General features: G+C 40.6%; 1 protein-coding gene across 3 annotated transcripts in view; it reads right to left on the bottom strand.

The window, feature by feature from the left end:
• The window catches only part of lancl2 (LanC lantibiotic synthetase component C-like 2 (bacterial)), a 65,193-nt gene that overhangs the window by 5,850 nt on the left and 41,519 nt on the right, over window positions 1–17,824 (bottom strand). For 2 of the 3 annotated variants that reach the window (XM_036125437.1, XM_012857096.3), the window contains 3 exons: window positions 14,437–14,619; window positions 3,943–4,119; window positions 3,777–3,849 (listed from right to left, as the gene is read on the bottom strand). In XM_036125437.1, coding sequence (XP_035981330.1) covers window positions 3,777–3,849; window positions 3,943–4,119; window positions 14,437–14,619 — 433 coding nt within the window. The remainder of the gene's footprint in view (window positions 1–3,776; window positions 3,850–3,942; window positions 4,120–14,436; window positions 14,620–17,824) is intronic. The other variant, XM_036125438.1, reaches the window with a different exon arrangement.

Here is a 17,824-nt window from a genome sequence, read left to right as displayed (position 1 = left end):
ACACAGCAAAATTATACATTCAAGGGACTGCAAATAAATTTCTTGTATTTACTCTGCACTGGAAGTAGAAATGTCACTGACAGCATTTAAAATATTAAATTCAAACTTCAACAAATGTACAACTGGGCTGTAGTGGCTATGTGTAGCCCATTACATGTAATTTATCTTAACATTCCAAACACATTTCTTACATCATATATCTGAAGTGTAGATAACAGCTTCTCCTTACCTACAACCTCCCTTTAGACAACTAATTATTTCCCTAACAATGGTGAGTTGTCAATGTTTAAATGTGCAGTAAATCTTAATACATAAGGAGCATGGAGGAGCCAATGCTGTACTTTGAGTAAGATGGGTGACACCAAGACTGATTGTTACATGAGTGGTTGTCCATTTCATCATTCAAATGAGAACAAATTAATATACTTTTGGTATATACTAGTACAATTATTAAAGAACAGTAGAATAAACTTTAAGATATGTAAAGGCCTATATTAAATAAATTTTACAACCCCATCAACAGATTAAATAATTGCTTACTTTTTTGGTGTACCAAATTACCCTCGTAATGAAGTAATATTTTATGGGCTAAGCCCCTGATGATGAGAATGTCTAACTCCGCCCCTGGTTTGCACTAATTTACTAATGGACAGTGTGGAAACCTTTGTACAATAAAAACAATGTGAATGGCGTTCCTCGGTTGTATTTGTCATAATTCAAATTCTAAAAGTAGAAATAGTAAAATAAATAGCACATTTTGTGGAATCCTAATTATGATATAAATACGCAAAAGTCTAAACAAAATATAGCAGTTGTTTAGGCAGCATTTAGTGTTGTTGTGCTGTATATTATGTAAAAGAAATATCACCTGCTATTTATACCTGAACTGCATCAAAGGGTCAACAAAAAATTAAGCAATAATAGCAACGAAATATTGGTAAAAGGGAATCCCTCACCTTTTCTTTTTTTAGGCATCTGTGGCTAAGAATCTGAATTTTTAATAGCCTACAGTCTTTGCTTTTCCATCTTTCCAGCAGTCTTCAGAAGTCCTGTCTAACATAGAATATTTAGTTTTATAAAAGAGATCAGGTTTCTGTTGATAAATGCATTATACTTCGGAATTAGATGCTATTTTGAGATGCTAACATCGGTCACTTACATTTCTTAAGTTCCACAAATATACAGTCTCTCCTGCTTCTTTACAGAACTGTACTCAGCGGCGTTCACCTGTTTTAGTGCAGATAATATTTAGTTTCTTAACTGGGACTAGTTTCGTAGCCTAGTATTAATTGTGGTAACCGCAGTATCCCAGTATGAATCAAAACATCTCGCTATCCAAGCAAGCACGCATGCACTAGAAAATAGCCAATCAGAAAGAGGGAAGGCGTAATTTAAAGCAGTATAACCAATGACAGTGGAGTTAAACAGCACAGAGCACATTCCCATGTGCTGCAGATTTAAAGGGGCAGGACAGACCGTGCAGAGCAGTAGTAGCAGCGCGAGGCAGCAGAGCTGCGGGCTGTGAGAAGAAAAGAAGGGCAGAGTGAGGGCAGGTTATGTGGATCATGTAACAGGCCACGGTTACCATGGCATGGTAGATCTAAATTATTATTACTTTTGGATATGCACACACACAGACACACACACATAAAAAAAAAAAAAAAAAAAAAAAAAAAAACACTGACAAAAGGGCACTTTGGGCATCAAGGGGCAAAGGGGCACCCTCCACCCTCCCCTCTGCACGTCCCTGCATTTGAGGTAGCGTTAAATCGCCAGGAGATATTTAAAACCTATAAAAAATTTAAGATTTGAACATTAAAATTCTATGAATTAAAGAATATTTAAAGCCTTAAATTTTGATCTTCAAATTCAAGACTTTTTAAGACCCCGCTGAACCCTGTATATGTATCTCTTGCCTGGCCAGGGCTCCTTTTGCATGAATTACAGCATCAATGCAGTGAAGCATGGAGATGGAGCCTGTGGGTCTCTCGAGGTGTGGAGGCACCCAAGCCACTCTAACAGCAGCCTTTCACTTGTCTACACTGCTGGTTCTGGTGACTCTACTCAGTCTGGGGTTGGGTCAGGCTAGTCAGGCTAGTTATCAAGCACAGCAATACCGTGATCATTAGAGCAGGTGTTGGTACTCTTGGCAGTGTGGGGTCAGAACCAAGTCCTGCTGGAAAACAAAATCTACATCTCCATAAAAGCAGAGGAAAGAATAAAGAGCTCTAACATTTGCTGGTAGATGGCTGAGCTTATTTGTGCCTAGAAAATAGCAGAGGACCTGGCTCCTTGGATGATCTTGAATTGTGGAAAATTAAAACAGAGGCCATCAAACAAGTTGGATTCTGTGCCGCTCCACTCTTACCCCAGACCCTGGGATTGATTTTCAAACAAAATGCGAGTCCAGGTCATTCTGCCCTAAGCCCAGATAAGTTGCTTTTGATGTTGTCCGTAGCTAAGGAGTGCTTCAACAGTTGGAACCCTTGATATACAGATTGGTCAAAAAATGTCCTATCTAAGGCAACCCAGTAGATTGCATTGAATTTAATTGAATCTGTATCATATCCAAGTTTCCCTAACTTACCGAGATGAACTTGCGCAAGTACAACTTAGATTTATTAGACATAAGTGTCTGCTATCACCCTCACCACTAATGCTTAATCTGAACACACTAAATTTATTGATCAGGTACACTTCATATTCTAAACATGCAGCCCAACAGTTGTCTGATTTAATTTTTTGTAATTTCAATGTTTACTTTTAAACTGTTTGGATTTAGTCCAATAATTAAGTATTTGTGTTCAATAGTTCAATTAATGTTGCATAAAATAAAAAACAAAACATGCACAACACATGTTTGCCTAATGTGACCGTCCTAAAAACCTACTATAGCAGATTATTGTCCAGCATCAGGCCCCTAGCTGCTACTGTGTGGACCCTCAGAGAAGCCCCTGTCAATGATGAAGGCAGAGAGAAACAGGCCAGTTTCATCAGACTGCCAGTAACAGAATATTACTAATCTGTGGGTAGCCAGGAAGCTGAACCTCTGAGGAACCATAAACCAAAAAACTGGTCCGACCCAAATCTCTAGCACCCATTTAGGGCTTCTTATTGTCAAGTGTTCGACTTTCTGGTGGAAAATCAACAAATGGGGAGTCTTTTTCATGGTCTGGCTGGTTAGTCACCTTGGGTCTGTCCCGATACAGTCAGTTTTTCTTGCTCAGAGTTTCTCAGTCAGTTCTACACTTCAGGGAGTGAATGATCAAATGTTGACTCCAGCGAGCTAAGCCTACATCCACACAAAGCCAAATACTGTGTCCACACAGAGATCTTTGAGTGTAAAGATGAAACCGCATGAAGCAGCGGGAATAATAGGTTTTGTAGTAGCCATTATAGCACGCCAGTGAGTGATGCAGTGACGATGACACAGAAGTAAAGAAGGGTGAAGAGCTAACACAACAAAAACAGGACAGAGAAAAAAGTAGAGGAGCAAAATGTGTTTATGTAAAATCTACAACGGTTTCACTGCTGCTTCGTCTGGACGGGACGAAGCAGCAGTAACAAGAAGTTTGGCGGATCCAGCTAAACCGGGCTTTATGTGGCCGCTGGAGATTTATGTGGCCTAAAAGGCAACAGTTAGTGAGGCAGCTGGATAACAGGGGAGCCAGTGTTACCAACTACATCATATTGATTAATAAGATGTGACCGTAGCAAAGCAGGAACAACCCCAAAGCAGAGCAGCTGAGCAGGACACCAGGAGAGTCATTTTGTACCTTCAAACAGAGAGTACGGTCTGTCCGGGATGCGACAGCCATGAGTCCCATAGTCCAAACACCACTCAGCAAACTAGAGAAAGGTGATCGCAGCACTAGGTCAAACACTGGTACAAGTCAAGTCACTATAATGCAGCTGGGTTCTGTTCCTGAATCGCTGCCTTACCTTGCATGCTCGGTACAAGTACTTCTTCTCCTGGGTGATCTTATAAAGGGTTAAGAAGGCATAGCCGTTGCCGGCCGTGCCATGACAGATACCGTAGCCTTTTCTCAGCAAGCCCCGCTGCCAGATGACCTCAGCACAGTCTACTGCCTCCTTCAGATACTTCTCCTCTTTGAACACCTGCCAGGACACAGTCAGGGATTCATTCAATTCAGTTAAATTTCATTTATATAGCGCATGATACATGTCATCTCAAGGCACTTTCCATCAGATTATACAGATTGGTCAAAAAGTTTCCTATCTAAGGAAACCCAGTAGATTGCATCAAGTCTTGACAAGCAGCATTCACGCCTTCTGAAAGAGCGTAGAGCCACAGGGACAGTTGCCTTCATTGTCCATGGCTTTGCAGCAATCCCTCATACTGAGCAAGGATGAAGCGACAGTGGAGAGGAAAACTCCCCATTAACAGGGAGCAAAACCTCCAGCAGAACCAGGCTCAGAGTGAACGGTCATCCGCCTCGAACAACTTGGGGTTAGAGAAGACAGAGCAGAGACACAATAAGAGAGACAAAAAAAACACAGAAGCACACATTGATCCAGTAATCTGTTCTACATTATATGGTAATAGCGGGTGATCTGTATTCCCTGGATGATGTCACAGCTAACAGAACGCCAAACCAGGTGTACCTACTATGAAGAAAAAAAGAGACAGAACAAAAAGGTAAAAGATGAAAAAATCAAGCAATGCAAATTGGAGAACAGTAGGAGAACTCAGCATAGTGACAAAAATAGACCCTGATGTCCTCCAGTAGCCTCAGCCTATAGCAGCATAACTATAGAGGTAGCTCAGGGTAACATGAGCCACTCTAACTATAAGCTTTGCCAAAAAGGAAAGCTTTAAGCTTAGTCTTCAAAGTAGACGGGGTGTCTGCGGACCAAAACTGGGAGTTGGTTCCACAGGAGACGAGCCTGTTAACTAAAAGATCTGCCTCCCATTCTGCTTTTAGAGACTCTAGGAACCACCAGCAGACTTGCAGTCTGAGAGCAAAGTGCTCTGTTAGTAACATATGGGGTAATCAGAGCTCTGATATATGATGGAGCTTGATTATTAAGGGCTTTATACGTTAGAAGAAGAATTTAAAATTATATTCTTGATTTAACAGGACGCCAATGATGGGAAGCTAAAATTTGTTGATTTTCATCAGAACTCTTGCTGCAGCATTTTGGATCAGCTGCAGACTTTGAACTGCATTTTGTGAACTTCCTGATAGTAAAGAATTACAATAGTCCAGCCTTGAAGTAACAAATGCATGGACTGGTTTTTCAGCATCACCCCTGGACAGAATGTTTCTAATTTTGGCGATATTCCAGAGGTGAAAAAAGGAAACTCTGGAAATCTGTTTAATATGGGATTTAAATGACATGTCTTGGTCAAAAATAACACCAAGATTTTTTACTTTATTACCAAAGGCCAAGTTAATGCCATCCAGATTAAGTGATTGATTAAGAAGTTTATTTTTTGAGGACAACGGAGACGACAGCTTCTGTCTTGTCAGAATTTAAAAGCAGGACATTTAAAGTCATCCAGGTTTTGATATCATCAAGACATGCCTGTAGTCGAACATCAGTTCCTACTGATGGGTTCAACCCAAAGCAGAAAAAGCAATCGTTTGATTGATTTAGCCGTTTAATATAAAAGCGTCTTCCTGACAGGCCGCCAGCATGTACCACCTAGACGTATGTCAAAAAATTAGAAGGGTGTGAAAAAGCTCAATATTTCTATCTAGAATAATTATCCGCAGAGTGAAATATTTCAAGCCTTAATCTCTTGTCATTTTCGTGATCATGGCTTACAGAAAATTCATTGTCTGAGAATATTAAGAATATCCCATAAGATCAATAGAAAAGGATATTTAAAAACAGAACTGTCAGCGTTCTGAAGAGTGTGTTTATTCTTTGTGGACCACAACCAACAGATGACATGGCACATCAAGCCATCACTGACTGTGGAAACTTCCCGCTGGACTTCCAGCAACATGAATTCTGGGTCTCTCCTCTCTACTCCAGACTCTGGGACCTTGATTTCCAGAAGTGCAAACTTTACTTTAATCTGAAGAGAGGACTTTGGACCATTGAGCAACGATCCAGGGTCTCTGGATTAGAAGTGCCTTGATATGAGGAATGCGTTCTAGTCCATGTGTAGGAGTCATCTGTGTGTAGCGGTTCTTGCTGCACCGATTTTAGCCTGTGTGAGCAACCAGCTTCTTTAGCAATGAGGCCTTGATCATCAAAATGACAAGAAATAATGGGTTGAAATATTTAATTTCTTGTGTAATGAAGCAATTAGTTTCACTTGCAGCAATGAATGACAAAACAAACTGAACATTATATTTTTTTAAATGTACCTGTCTCTCTAGAGGACTGAAAACAATGATATCCCACTAAACACTAAATGCTCCAGTGGTTGGCACAGCTAACCCAAAACTTAGCTTCACAAACTCATAGTCCACAAACAGAAAAAGGAGCTTCACTACAGTTAAACCGAAGATAAATAAGGACATATGAAGAAGCTAACGCTAGCCACTGACTCACAACCAACAACTGTCAGTCTGTGTCACACGTCTTCAGACGAATGTGAGCAGCGCTGTATGTTTGAGGGGATAGCAAACAGAGTTCTTTGATGAAACATTAAAAAGCCTAAATGCAAATAACTGCACAAGCATAACCTTAGAACCTGCGACTACTACTTGTTATCCATAATCAAAATCCAGTCATATAATCGAAGACCTTTGTTATTTGCAACTCAGAAGCAAAATATAGAGACAGAGACATTAAAGCTAAAACTCCAGAGATTGCTTCACACACCCTCTCCATTTCTATCTGGGCTGCAGGTGAATTCAGAGGAATGCAAACTGCTAATATGTTTTAGAAAGCCGGGCTAAATTTTAATAGACCTGTATCCACACCCTTTACGGTGCAGAGGAGCAACTCCAATATGAGCTGAACTAGTCAGTTTACATGTTAGCAGATGCTGCCAGAGCAAGACTGTATTCATAAAACAATACCAGACTTGTAATAACTCAAATAATAAATTGACTTTCATCTAAGCCATTTTTTAAATAATAACTAACTGTGCTGCAGGTCTTTTATTTGTATTGAACATTAAAGCAGTAGATATGTGCGTTCCTCTATAACACACACTTCTATAACACACACACACACAAGACCAGAACAGGTGATGTATTTCTTACGTAAAACATCTTTGAACCTCATTCTTTCACCCATGCATTGTTGCCAAAATAAGGAAAATAACCCTTTAGTCTAGCAGTGTCAGAACAGAGACTTTATTTGTCCATATTAGGCTATTACCTGTTTTCATCAGAAGTCCAAACAATGAATGACACTTAAATAACACAGACATAAATATAAAGCAATTAATGACCAAGTTTCAGCTTATATTAATGATCTGGACGGTGAATATTTTTCTAACAGAGCACTTTGCTCTCAGACTGCAGGTTTAAGAGGCAGATCTGTTATCAGGCTCCCTTCCTGTGGAAAACTAGCCTAAAGCTCTTCTATGACATCTTATCGTTACAGTGGTTTATATAGTCCTGATCCATACTTATACTGCTATAAGTTTAGGCTTGGGATTTTTTTGTTACTTTCTATTTATGCATTAATTGCAAAATATGTTTTACATTTCCATTCAAAATATTTTGGCCAACTGCTTGTTTTTTCTTGACCAAGGCGGTCATGCTGAGCCGGGTTCTCCTAGAGGTGCCTTCTTGTTCTTCCTCTCCACAGCTGCCGTGTGGTTGATCAGGGGATTGCATCAAAGGAAGTCTGAATGCAATTTGCAGGATTCTTTGGATCGATGTCAGTAGAACTTTACTGAAATAACACTGACTGCTGTGGATTCTATAAAATTGGATTTCAATTGAAACTGTTCACCTTGCTAAGTGCTTCTTATACAAATGAAACCTGAATTAAAACTGAGCTGGACTGTCACAGATTTTTTAAGTTTCCTCTGAGTGGAAACTGCACTAAACAAAATATTAACTAAAACACAACTGACTGAAAGAAATTGGAAGGTTTACATGGATAAGGCACCTAAGTTGATGTCACTGTTAATCCATACAGTCTCCATACTAACAGGAAGGAACCCGTAGTGGTATCAAAGTGAAGTGTGTCAACATCGCTCAAACCCGCCCACTGAGCATCATTTGTGATAATGTTCGCATAGGAAAATGAATAATGTGTTGGCAAATTTTAAATCCACTTCTAATTCGCTGGCAGCCGGCGAGCGCCTGGTGGTCGAGCCTTGGCTCCTGGGGCTTGGCTAGGCTCAGCCCAAATAAGCTACTGGAGGCCCTCTCTTTGTGGGCCCACCACCTGCAGAGAGAAACATCAAGATCTGGTGCTATGCAAGTTGGGTAGCAGGCGAGGGCCTGGGTGTGCTTATCCCTGGCAGCATAAACTGTCTTTAGGTTGAATGGCACCTCATAGGTGGATAAGGAGCCGCAGCTTTTAAGATAAAAAAATTCTTTATTGTCTCACAATGGAGAAATTTGGGCATGGCGGGGGCAAAGAGAGTTACACAAAATGTATAGTACTGAAGGTTGTGTCAGGTTAAACAGTACTAGCTAGAAATAGTTGGACTCACATCAACACACAGCGTGGGCTTTGGAACCCAACTCCTGGAGAGGGGCTGGAGACTCTCAATTCAATTCAATTCAATTCAATTCAATTTTATTTATATAGCGCCAAATCATGAAACATGTCATCTCAAGGCACTTTACAAAGTCAAGTTCAATCATATTATACAGATTGGGTCAGATTATACAGATTGGTCAAAAATGTCCTATATAAGGAAACCAGTTGATTGCATCAAAGTCCCGACAAGCAGCATTCACTCCTGGGGAAGAGTCATCTGCATTGTACATGGCTTTGCTGCAATCCCTCATACTGAGCAAGCATGAAGCGACAGTGGGAAGAAAAACCACCCATTAACGGGAAGGAAAAACCTCCGGCAGAACCGGGCTCAGTATGAACGGTCATCTGCCTCGACCGACTGGGGGTTACAGAAGACAGAACAGAGACACAACAAGAGAAACAAAAAAGCACAGAAGCACACATTGATCTAGTAATCTGTTCTACATTAGATGGAAGTAGCGGGTGAGCCGTCTTCTCTGGATGATGTCACAGTTAACAGAACGCCAGACCAGGTGTACCTACTATGAAGAAAAAGAGAGAGAGCAAAGGTTAAAAGCTGAAATGACGACAGTCATTTCAATGTAATACAATGCAAAACTGGAGAACAGTAGACTGAAGAACAGTAGAAATCAGTAGAGTGAGAAAATTAGACCCTGATGTCCTCCAGCAGCCTAGGCCTATCACAGCACAACTATAGAGATAGCTCAGGGTATGAGCCACTCTAACTATAAGCTTTGTCAAAACGGAAAGTTTTAACATTAGTCTTAAAAATAGATAGGGTGTCTGACTCACGGACCAAAACTGGGAGTTGGTTCCACAGGAGAGGAGCCTGATAGCTAAAGGATCTGCCTCCCATTCTACTTTTAGAGACTCTAGGAACCACCAGCAGACCTGCAGTCTGAGAGCGAAGTGCTCTGTTAGGAACATACGGGGTAATCAGAGCTCTGATATATGATGGAGCTTGATTATTAAGGGCTTTATACGTTAGAAGGAGAATTTTAAATTCTATTCTTGATTTAACAGGAAGCCAATGAAGGGAAGCTAAAACAGGAGAAATATGATCCCTCTTGTTGATTTTCATCAGAACTCTTGCCGCAGCATTTTGAATCAGCTGAAGACTTCGAACTGCATTTTGTGGACTTCCTGATAGTAAATAATTACAATAGTCCAGCCTTGAAGTAACAAATGCATGGACTAGTTTTTCAGCATCACTCCTGGACAGAATGTTTCTAATTTTGGCGATATTCCGGAGGTGAAAAAAGGAAACTCTGGAAACCTGTTTAATATGAGATTTAAATGACATGTCTTGGTCGAAAACAACACCAAGATTTTTAACTTTATTACCAGAGGCCAAGTTAATGCCATCCAGATTAAGGGATTGATTAAGAACTTTATTTTTTGAAGACTCTGGCCCAAAGATTACAACTTCTGTCTTGTCAGAATTTAAATGCAGGAAATTTAAAGTCATCCAGCTTTTGATGTCATCAAGACATGACTGCAGTCGAAGTAACTGATTGGATTCATCAGGATTTATGGATAAATATAGCTGAGTGTCATCAGCATAACAGTGGAAATTAATCCCATGCTGTCTGATAATTTTGCCAATCGGAAGCATATATATAGTAAATAGAATTGGTCCAAGGACTGAACCCTGTGGTACTCCACAAGTGACCCTAGAGTTTGAGGAAGATTTATTATTAACATGAACAAACTGGAATCTGTCCAACAGATAAGATTTAAACCAGCCTAATGCTTTTCCCTTAATCCCTACAGTATGCTCAAGTCTTTGTAGGAGAATATTGTGATCAACTGTATCAAATGCAGCACTGAGATCTAACAGGACAAGTATAGACACAAGTCCATCTCCTACTGCGGAGTTGCAAGACGGAAAATTCTGGACAGTTGTCTGTACTTATGCACCAAACAGCAGTTCAGAATACCTGGCCTTCCTGGAGTCTCTGGAAGGGGGGGCCATCGGTGGATTCAGTAGTGCTCATGGGGGACTTTGCCATGCATGTGGCCAATGATGGAGATACCTTCAGGGGTGTGATTGGCAGAAATAGTCTCCCTGATCTGAAGCCAAATGGTGATTTGTTGTTGGACTTCTGTGCAAGGCAAGGAATGTCCATAACAAACACCATGTTCGAGCACATGGTGGTCCATAAGTACACTTGGTACCAAGCCACCTTGGGCCAAAGGTCGATGATCAATTTTGTAATCGTACAAATACCAGCGCTGGCTGCTCTTGTCTGCTGTGGTGAAGAAAGGGCTGAGGCAAAAAGCAAAGCACTCGACTTGATTGTCCATCTATGTTCAGACCCTCACCTATGGTCATCATGTATCATGGCCAAAAGAATGAGATCCCGGATAAAAGCAGCTGAAATAAGCTTCTCCAGGAGGGTAGCCGGGTCAGCCTTAGAGATAGGGCAGGAGCTCTGTTATCCAGGGGGAGCTTAAAGTAGAGCCACTGCTTCTTTGCATTGAAAGGAACCAGCTGAGGTGGTTTGGGCTTCTGATCAGGATGCCCCCTTCGAGTGTCCCTTTAGGGGTTTTCCAGGCCTGTCCCACTGGAAGAAGACCCTTGGAAAACTCAGAACTTAACGGAGGGTCCCCCAGAATGAGCAGGAGGATGTAGCTGAGGAGAGGGATGACTAGGTTTCTCTCCTAGACCTGTTGCCCCAGTGAAACAATCTCAAATAAGAGGAAGATGATGGATTCATAATTACAATTCTGTACTAAATTATACCGGTGCCAACAGCAGCTGACCAGAAATGCTGCTCTGACAAAGCAGCTAGAGCTTTAAATTCTCCCAATATTAAAACAAAAGGCAGAATTGTAGTGCGGTGCTGTAGCAGAAGAATAGTGATGGGAGATCATGTCTGTTATGCGCTTTTTCCTTGTGCTGCAGAGATCTCGGCATTAGTGAAAGGCATGAGGATGCCAGAACAGCAGCACCTTCAGCTGCCAAGCAACCCCCCTTGTGGACCAACAAATAAAGAATCTAGCCTGCAGAAAGCTGCTGCACTGTGTTTGTCTGACTCAGCGTTAAGCCACAGAGAATTCAATCTCAGCCGAGACATTAACTGAAGAAGGTTCAGATGTTTAAGAAATTGAAAACATAAAGCTTTTTAAATGAGACTGTGTGCAACTAGGGATGGGTACCTTTCACATTTAAACTGATACGGTACCGATAGCTGGTGCCTATGAATCAGTACCGGTACTTAACTGTACCTATTTTCGGTACTTTTGAGTGTTCATGCAGTAATAAATGTTAGTTTGAGAATAAAATCTAAAAATTTTTCAATTTAACATATTTATTTCTCAATATACAAATTTGTTTGGATCTACAAATGAACCATATGAAAGCACATACAAATATTTTTTACCAAAACAACAGTTATCAGAGGCACACAGTGAACAAGGTGAATAAGGGATTGAAGCTGCGTTAGAGTAAAATTCATGGAATTATTTTAGTGCAACAGTTTAACAGAAGAAAAAAACTATATTAAAAACATATTTTTCTTTGTAATTCAGGGCGGGATACATTTGTGGTGAGGCTCTCTGCTCTCTTTGGTCTGACTACAGGTGTATGTGGGAAGGGCCTAACAGCAGCACTCGCCACTGCCACAAGACAGCAACTGCAGATCGATTGTTACTTTCACCAGAAGTCACCAATAACAGAAGAAAGTCGCTAGATTTTTCACTAGTCGCTTTTTTTAAAAAAACGTTGCTGGATGGGTTTGAAAAGTCGATAAATATAGGGTGAAATTTGCTAAACTGGCAGCAGTGACCACGTGCTTCATCAGATTAGAAGTATTCTCACTGCTGGCTTGCACTTGGCCTCACGAATGTTGCAGTGAGTGTGATCAGCTGCACATTTTGGAATGTGGAGGCATACTTTGGACCACTTTCTATGAGCCATGCCTGCTTTCTCTACTGGAGCAGAGGCTACTGACGTCATTACGCTCTTGAGCACGCCATGCTGTTTTCATGTTTGGCATGGAAAATCGCTCACTCTTCATCTCTCTCAGTGTCACAGTGATACATTTAGGTACCAAAACATGGAACTGTTTTCATTTTATGTAAATTAATCCTCCGTAGTACCGACAGGATTCGGTACCCAGCCCTATGTGTGAGCTTGCCAAGCAGAGCCAGCAAGGTCAGGTGTCAGTACTGTGTCTGAAACAGACAGAGAGGCTACTTTACTCTTCAGACTGTTATGCCAGAAGCTGATTGAATATGATTATTATTATTTATAATTTGATATTATAATTTTATTAATAAATCATTCAAACTCAAATAGTAGCTATAACAAATTATGATTCAAATGGTAGTGATGCTAGAGCTATAAGCTTGTAATGATTTATACTACTAATGCATTTATTAATTAGCTGTTATAAACTCAGTTGTGCTGGAACAAAATGATCTGATCGGGTTCTGACTGATTCGATTTATCCAGGAACGGTGATAACTCAACCTATAACTGCAATTAGAGTTTAAACCGTTACCCTTTTTATCACCAATACAATGAAAATATCTCTATGTTAATATCGGATGTTAACTCAAACAGGAGGTAATTCTGAATTCGGAATAACCATGCAACTCTGAATTGGAATAAACACAAACAATTACTATTCCACAACTTGGCTTTATTGAACCGAAGCAATTCCCTGTTACAGTAATTATTCTGATTCCACAACCTTGGAAACTCTTTTCGCTACTAAACTAAACATGCAAATATATGTGGAAATAAAAGTAAAAAATTGACTAAAATGAGAGGTAGCAAATCTTAGTTCAACTCACAGTTGTTTAATATCACATTCAAGACGTCGGCATTTGACGTCGCAGCATTGAAAGGCAGAAATAGCTCTGAGGACGGGGATGGGCGCTTCAGACGTTTTTTAGCAAGGTAGTTACAGCTTAACCACACTGTACCTTCCCAAGATGGCGACAATGAAGACACGTGACCCTTATGCATCACCTTGCGTGATGCGTAAGGGGAGGTCTTAATGACGTAACCACGCTTATGCTAATGGCTGAGGAGTTTAAACAAACCGCGAACTGAGTTTTAACACAAAGAGATTGAATCCGCTGATAAGAGAGAGCAACGAAAAGGGGGAAAAGATGGGAAAGAGTTGAAGAAGCGACCTGCGGCGGAGTCACTTATGAACCACAAAATCAGCACAGCCAAATTCACTTTCAAAATGCATGCATATACAACAGAAAATACTCAGCAAATAAAAACAACTCCGTCTTGGAGTAACAACAATTAAAAGTTCCTACTTCTGCCCAAGCACTAAAAGAATACCACCTTATAGGTGAAAAGAGAAATAAAAGGGGAAATTCCCGTTCACTTGTGTTGTCTCTGGCGAAAGTCGTTCAGACGCTTTGTTCGGCCAAAACAAAAGCGTGGTCCTCTTTCGATCACCGGGAGACCAAACAGCTCTCAGTCTTTGATCAGAGGGAATACAAAAGTACTTTTTAGTCGACCTCCTGTCCAATATAGGGATAGTTTTGCTTCGGTAATCTTCGGTCCAGCAAAGAGTTATCGAGCACGTGGCGTGTGGGGGTTGAAACCCACGGAGTGAAACAGCTGTGGTGTCTTCTCGAGATGGCGGCGTGCCAAAAGAAGACAGAACGCTTGTGCGGCTGGATTTTATACTTATCACCAAAGAAACCTTATCTCAGTCAGCGGCCACATTGCATCATGGGAAATGCAGTCTGTCACGTCTGAACGGGCGTAACAAGACATATGCTGCCATGCCTATTAAACATGCGTCTCACCTTATAGGCCATGATGAGCATGTGGATGACACCAGGAGCTCCATGACACCAGTGCACCAGCCGGTCACTCTCGTTGCTCAGTGATGAGGGGAAGTTCCCTGATCTAAATCTTTTGTGGCGGACGTAGTCGATGCTTGGGCGAACCAGCTCTGCCAGCAAGGTTGCGTTGACCCTCGCTCCGGGCTGAACAGAGAAACACACAGGTCACTTTCAAAACTCCTGCTCAGACATTTCTATGCTTATATAGGAAGGAGACAGGACTATCAGAACAGAAATTCAGGGTTTCCGCCAGAAAATTGTGTAATCCCGGCGGTAGGTGTCGTGGTGGGCTCGAATAAGGTGCATCATTCTTCTGTGGTGTGCAACAAGCTGATGATAGCTACTAGTGTAGCTTATTTTCACTTGGAGGTTTTCTCCCAGGTGGGAACTTTACTTACTGTGTTTTTTTTCTTAAAATAAACAAACAACACTTAGTCTGTGTGTGTGTGTGTGTTGGGGGGCGTGAGGGGTTGGGGGAAGCTGGGCTGGTGGGGGGGGGGGGTCGCCAACCATATAATATTTATAATCTCAATGCCAAATGTGGAACCAATTAAATCGTTTGACCTACAATTGTCACAAATCATGAGCATTGTGTCATCACACCCTCTTCTAAAGTGATGGATACTTTTTTATGAACCAGTAAATAAAAAACTCATTTGATTAAGCAAATTAAATAAAAAGCTCTCTAAAAGGAAATGAAGGAGCCATCTACTGAGGGGTGAGCAGCCACTCGATCTGGGCAGTGCCCGTTATTTATTAGCTGTAAAAAGGTCAATAAAGTCCACCTAAACTGAAAAATGGTTAAATTGTGATAGGTTTGTTACACTTAAATTACTGGACATGAATGGGAATCAACATGTGAATTCTCCAGCTGCTTGGTATAAAATTATTCATTTGAATCAGATTCTGCAGGAGGAGGTTTCTTTTAACGTCCACAAATGTCTCAAGCTTTCACTGTTTAACAAACAAAAACAGACGCCATTCAGTCAGGTCCGATTTAAAGGCAATTAGATGCAGTCCAGTTCCCACACAATATTACTTACCACATTCTAAAATGCTAATTGGTGAAACGTTGTCTCAGACAACCAGCATCACTGGGTTTTATCTCCTCTGGCCCGACTTTTAAGCTGTTGAGGACTCTGATACCTGCAACAATGTGCTTACTCTGCAGCCACTTGGTTCTGACAGCAGGCATCTTTTCACATGGTTCACAGCCTTTTGAGGAAAATCATCCAAACATTCGGCAACACATCAACTCTGAGATGCTGCCATGCTTGATAATTTAGAAGTTTTGCTACACTTTTTAATTTGCCAGCTTAGCATCAGAATTGCTTTCTTACAAATAAATGTAATATTAATCTAATTGTTATTGCACTATTTAGGCAAAAATATTTATGGAGTGCTGCACAAAATAAGCCTGTACTTATTTCCTGTACTGGAAAATACAGATAAATGGTAGGAAGTAAAGAATTGTTAAAGTCATAACTCCTGTTTAAAGGAGCCATGAAGGGGACATGGAAGATGTTCCTTGTTCTACCACATGCATCATGGTATACAGGGTTTATACAGGAATGAGTAACCCTAATTGAATGCTTTTTAATGCTATTTTATTGCTCATAGAAATAATTTTAATGCCATCAAAAAGTACCCATGTGTTATGCCAGAAAACTGTTTGAATATGCTTATTATTATTTATTATAATTTGCTTTTTTAATTTTAATAATAGGTCATTCAAACTCAAATGGTAGCTATAACAAAATATGGTTCAAATGGTGGTGATCCCAGGGCTATAAGCTTGTAATGATTAATACCAATAATGCATTTATTAATTAGCTGTTATGAACTCATTTATGCTGGAACAAGGTGATCAGATTGGTTTCTGACCGATGAGATTTATCCAGCAAGCGTTGATAACTCAAATTATAACTGCAATTAGAGTCTAATCTTACTCCTTTATCACCAATCCAATGAAAATGTCTCTATATTAATCTCAGATGTTAACTCAAAAGAGGTAGCTCTGTATCCTGAAGACCATGCAAACTCTGGATCGAAATAAACACAAACAATTACTATTCCACACGTTATTATTTATTGAACCAAAACAACTTCCTGTCACAGTAATTATTCTAATTCAATAACCTAGGAACTCTACTCACTACTAAAATAAACATGCAAAAATATATGAAAATAAACAAGTCAAAAATGGATTAAAATGAGAGGTAGCAAATCTTAGTTCAACTCAGTTGTTTAGCCTCACATTCAAGACGTCGGCACTTGATATAGCAGTATTGAAAGACAAAACAGCTGTTAGAAACTGGATGGACGCTTCAATGTTTTCAACAATCTAGCTATCAGCTCAGCTATGCTGCACCTTCCCAAGATGGCACCTATGACGACACCCAACCTACGACCTTGCGTGATGCGCGAGGAGGAGGTCCTAATGACGTCTTCAGTGCACAGCTAGTGTATAGGGCGAGCTTTGGAAAAGGAGCGGTCTTACTCCTAGACAAAGGATTGTTGAAGGGGCATTCGCAGGGGTCAAAGTTCACCTACTCGCCACAAAAAATAAAACTGTTATATCTCCTACACAGAAACACACAGAGGCACCAAACTTTCTGTGATTGATCATCATCGTGTCTTCTTTAATATCCAATGGTCAAATGATGACATCACTTAGGCCACGCCCCTTGACAACAGGAAGTGTCATGTTTTATTGTTAACAGTCGCTATGTTACCCCTCTGAGCTAATCAACATGAAACTGTGTCCACAGACAGAAGACATGTTGCTGTGTTGTGGATTCCAGGCCCAACTGGATTTCATGTAGCAGTGCGGCGTGGTGGCGTGGCGAAGTCACCTGAAACGCTGCTGCCATATGTCCAGACTTCCATAAGATATTGACAAATTTAATAAAAAGTAACTTAAAATTACCTTAAAAGGACAACATTTTTAAAAGTCAAAAGGCTTATTTAATGCTTTGAGAACATCTCTTCTATTCGGCTACAAAATCAACCAAAACAGGATGATCTTTTAACCTATAAGACCATTTTTAAGATGTCAATACATAGATTTTAAGCTGGTGGGTCACCACTGCCTCCGGTGGCCAAATGCATCGCTGCATCAACTGATCTGCACCAGTTTAATCTCGTCATGGCAAAATTATTTTTTCTCTTCATGTGTGGCACTAATACTCCATCGTAAGAACACCGCTGTCGTTACCGCGGGTCCTGGAAAAAAAAAACGCTGCTCCTGGGGGGAATTTTTGATTATGCTCACGCATAGATGTGTAATACTTCTCATTGCAATTCAGACAGGCGCAGACTGCACCGTGCAGTTCATTTTAAAGAGGCA

This window comes from Fundulus heteroclitus, chromosome 21 (assembly GCF_011125445.2).
Source record: "Fundulus heteroclitus isolate FHET01 chromosome 21, MU-UCD_Fhet_4.1, whole genome shotgun sequence".
In the NCBI taxonomy this organism is placed as follows: domain Eukaryota; kingdom Metazoa; phylum Chordata; class Actinopteri; order Cyprinodontiformes; family Fundulidae; genus Fundulus; species Fundulus heteroclitus.
The sequence above is the reverse complement of the archived record's forward strand: the minus strand, read 5'-3'. Positions and strand labels throughout refer to the sequence as shown.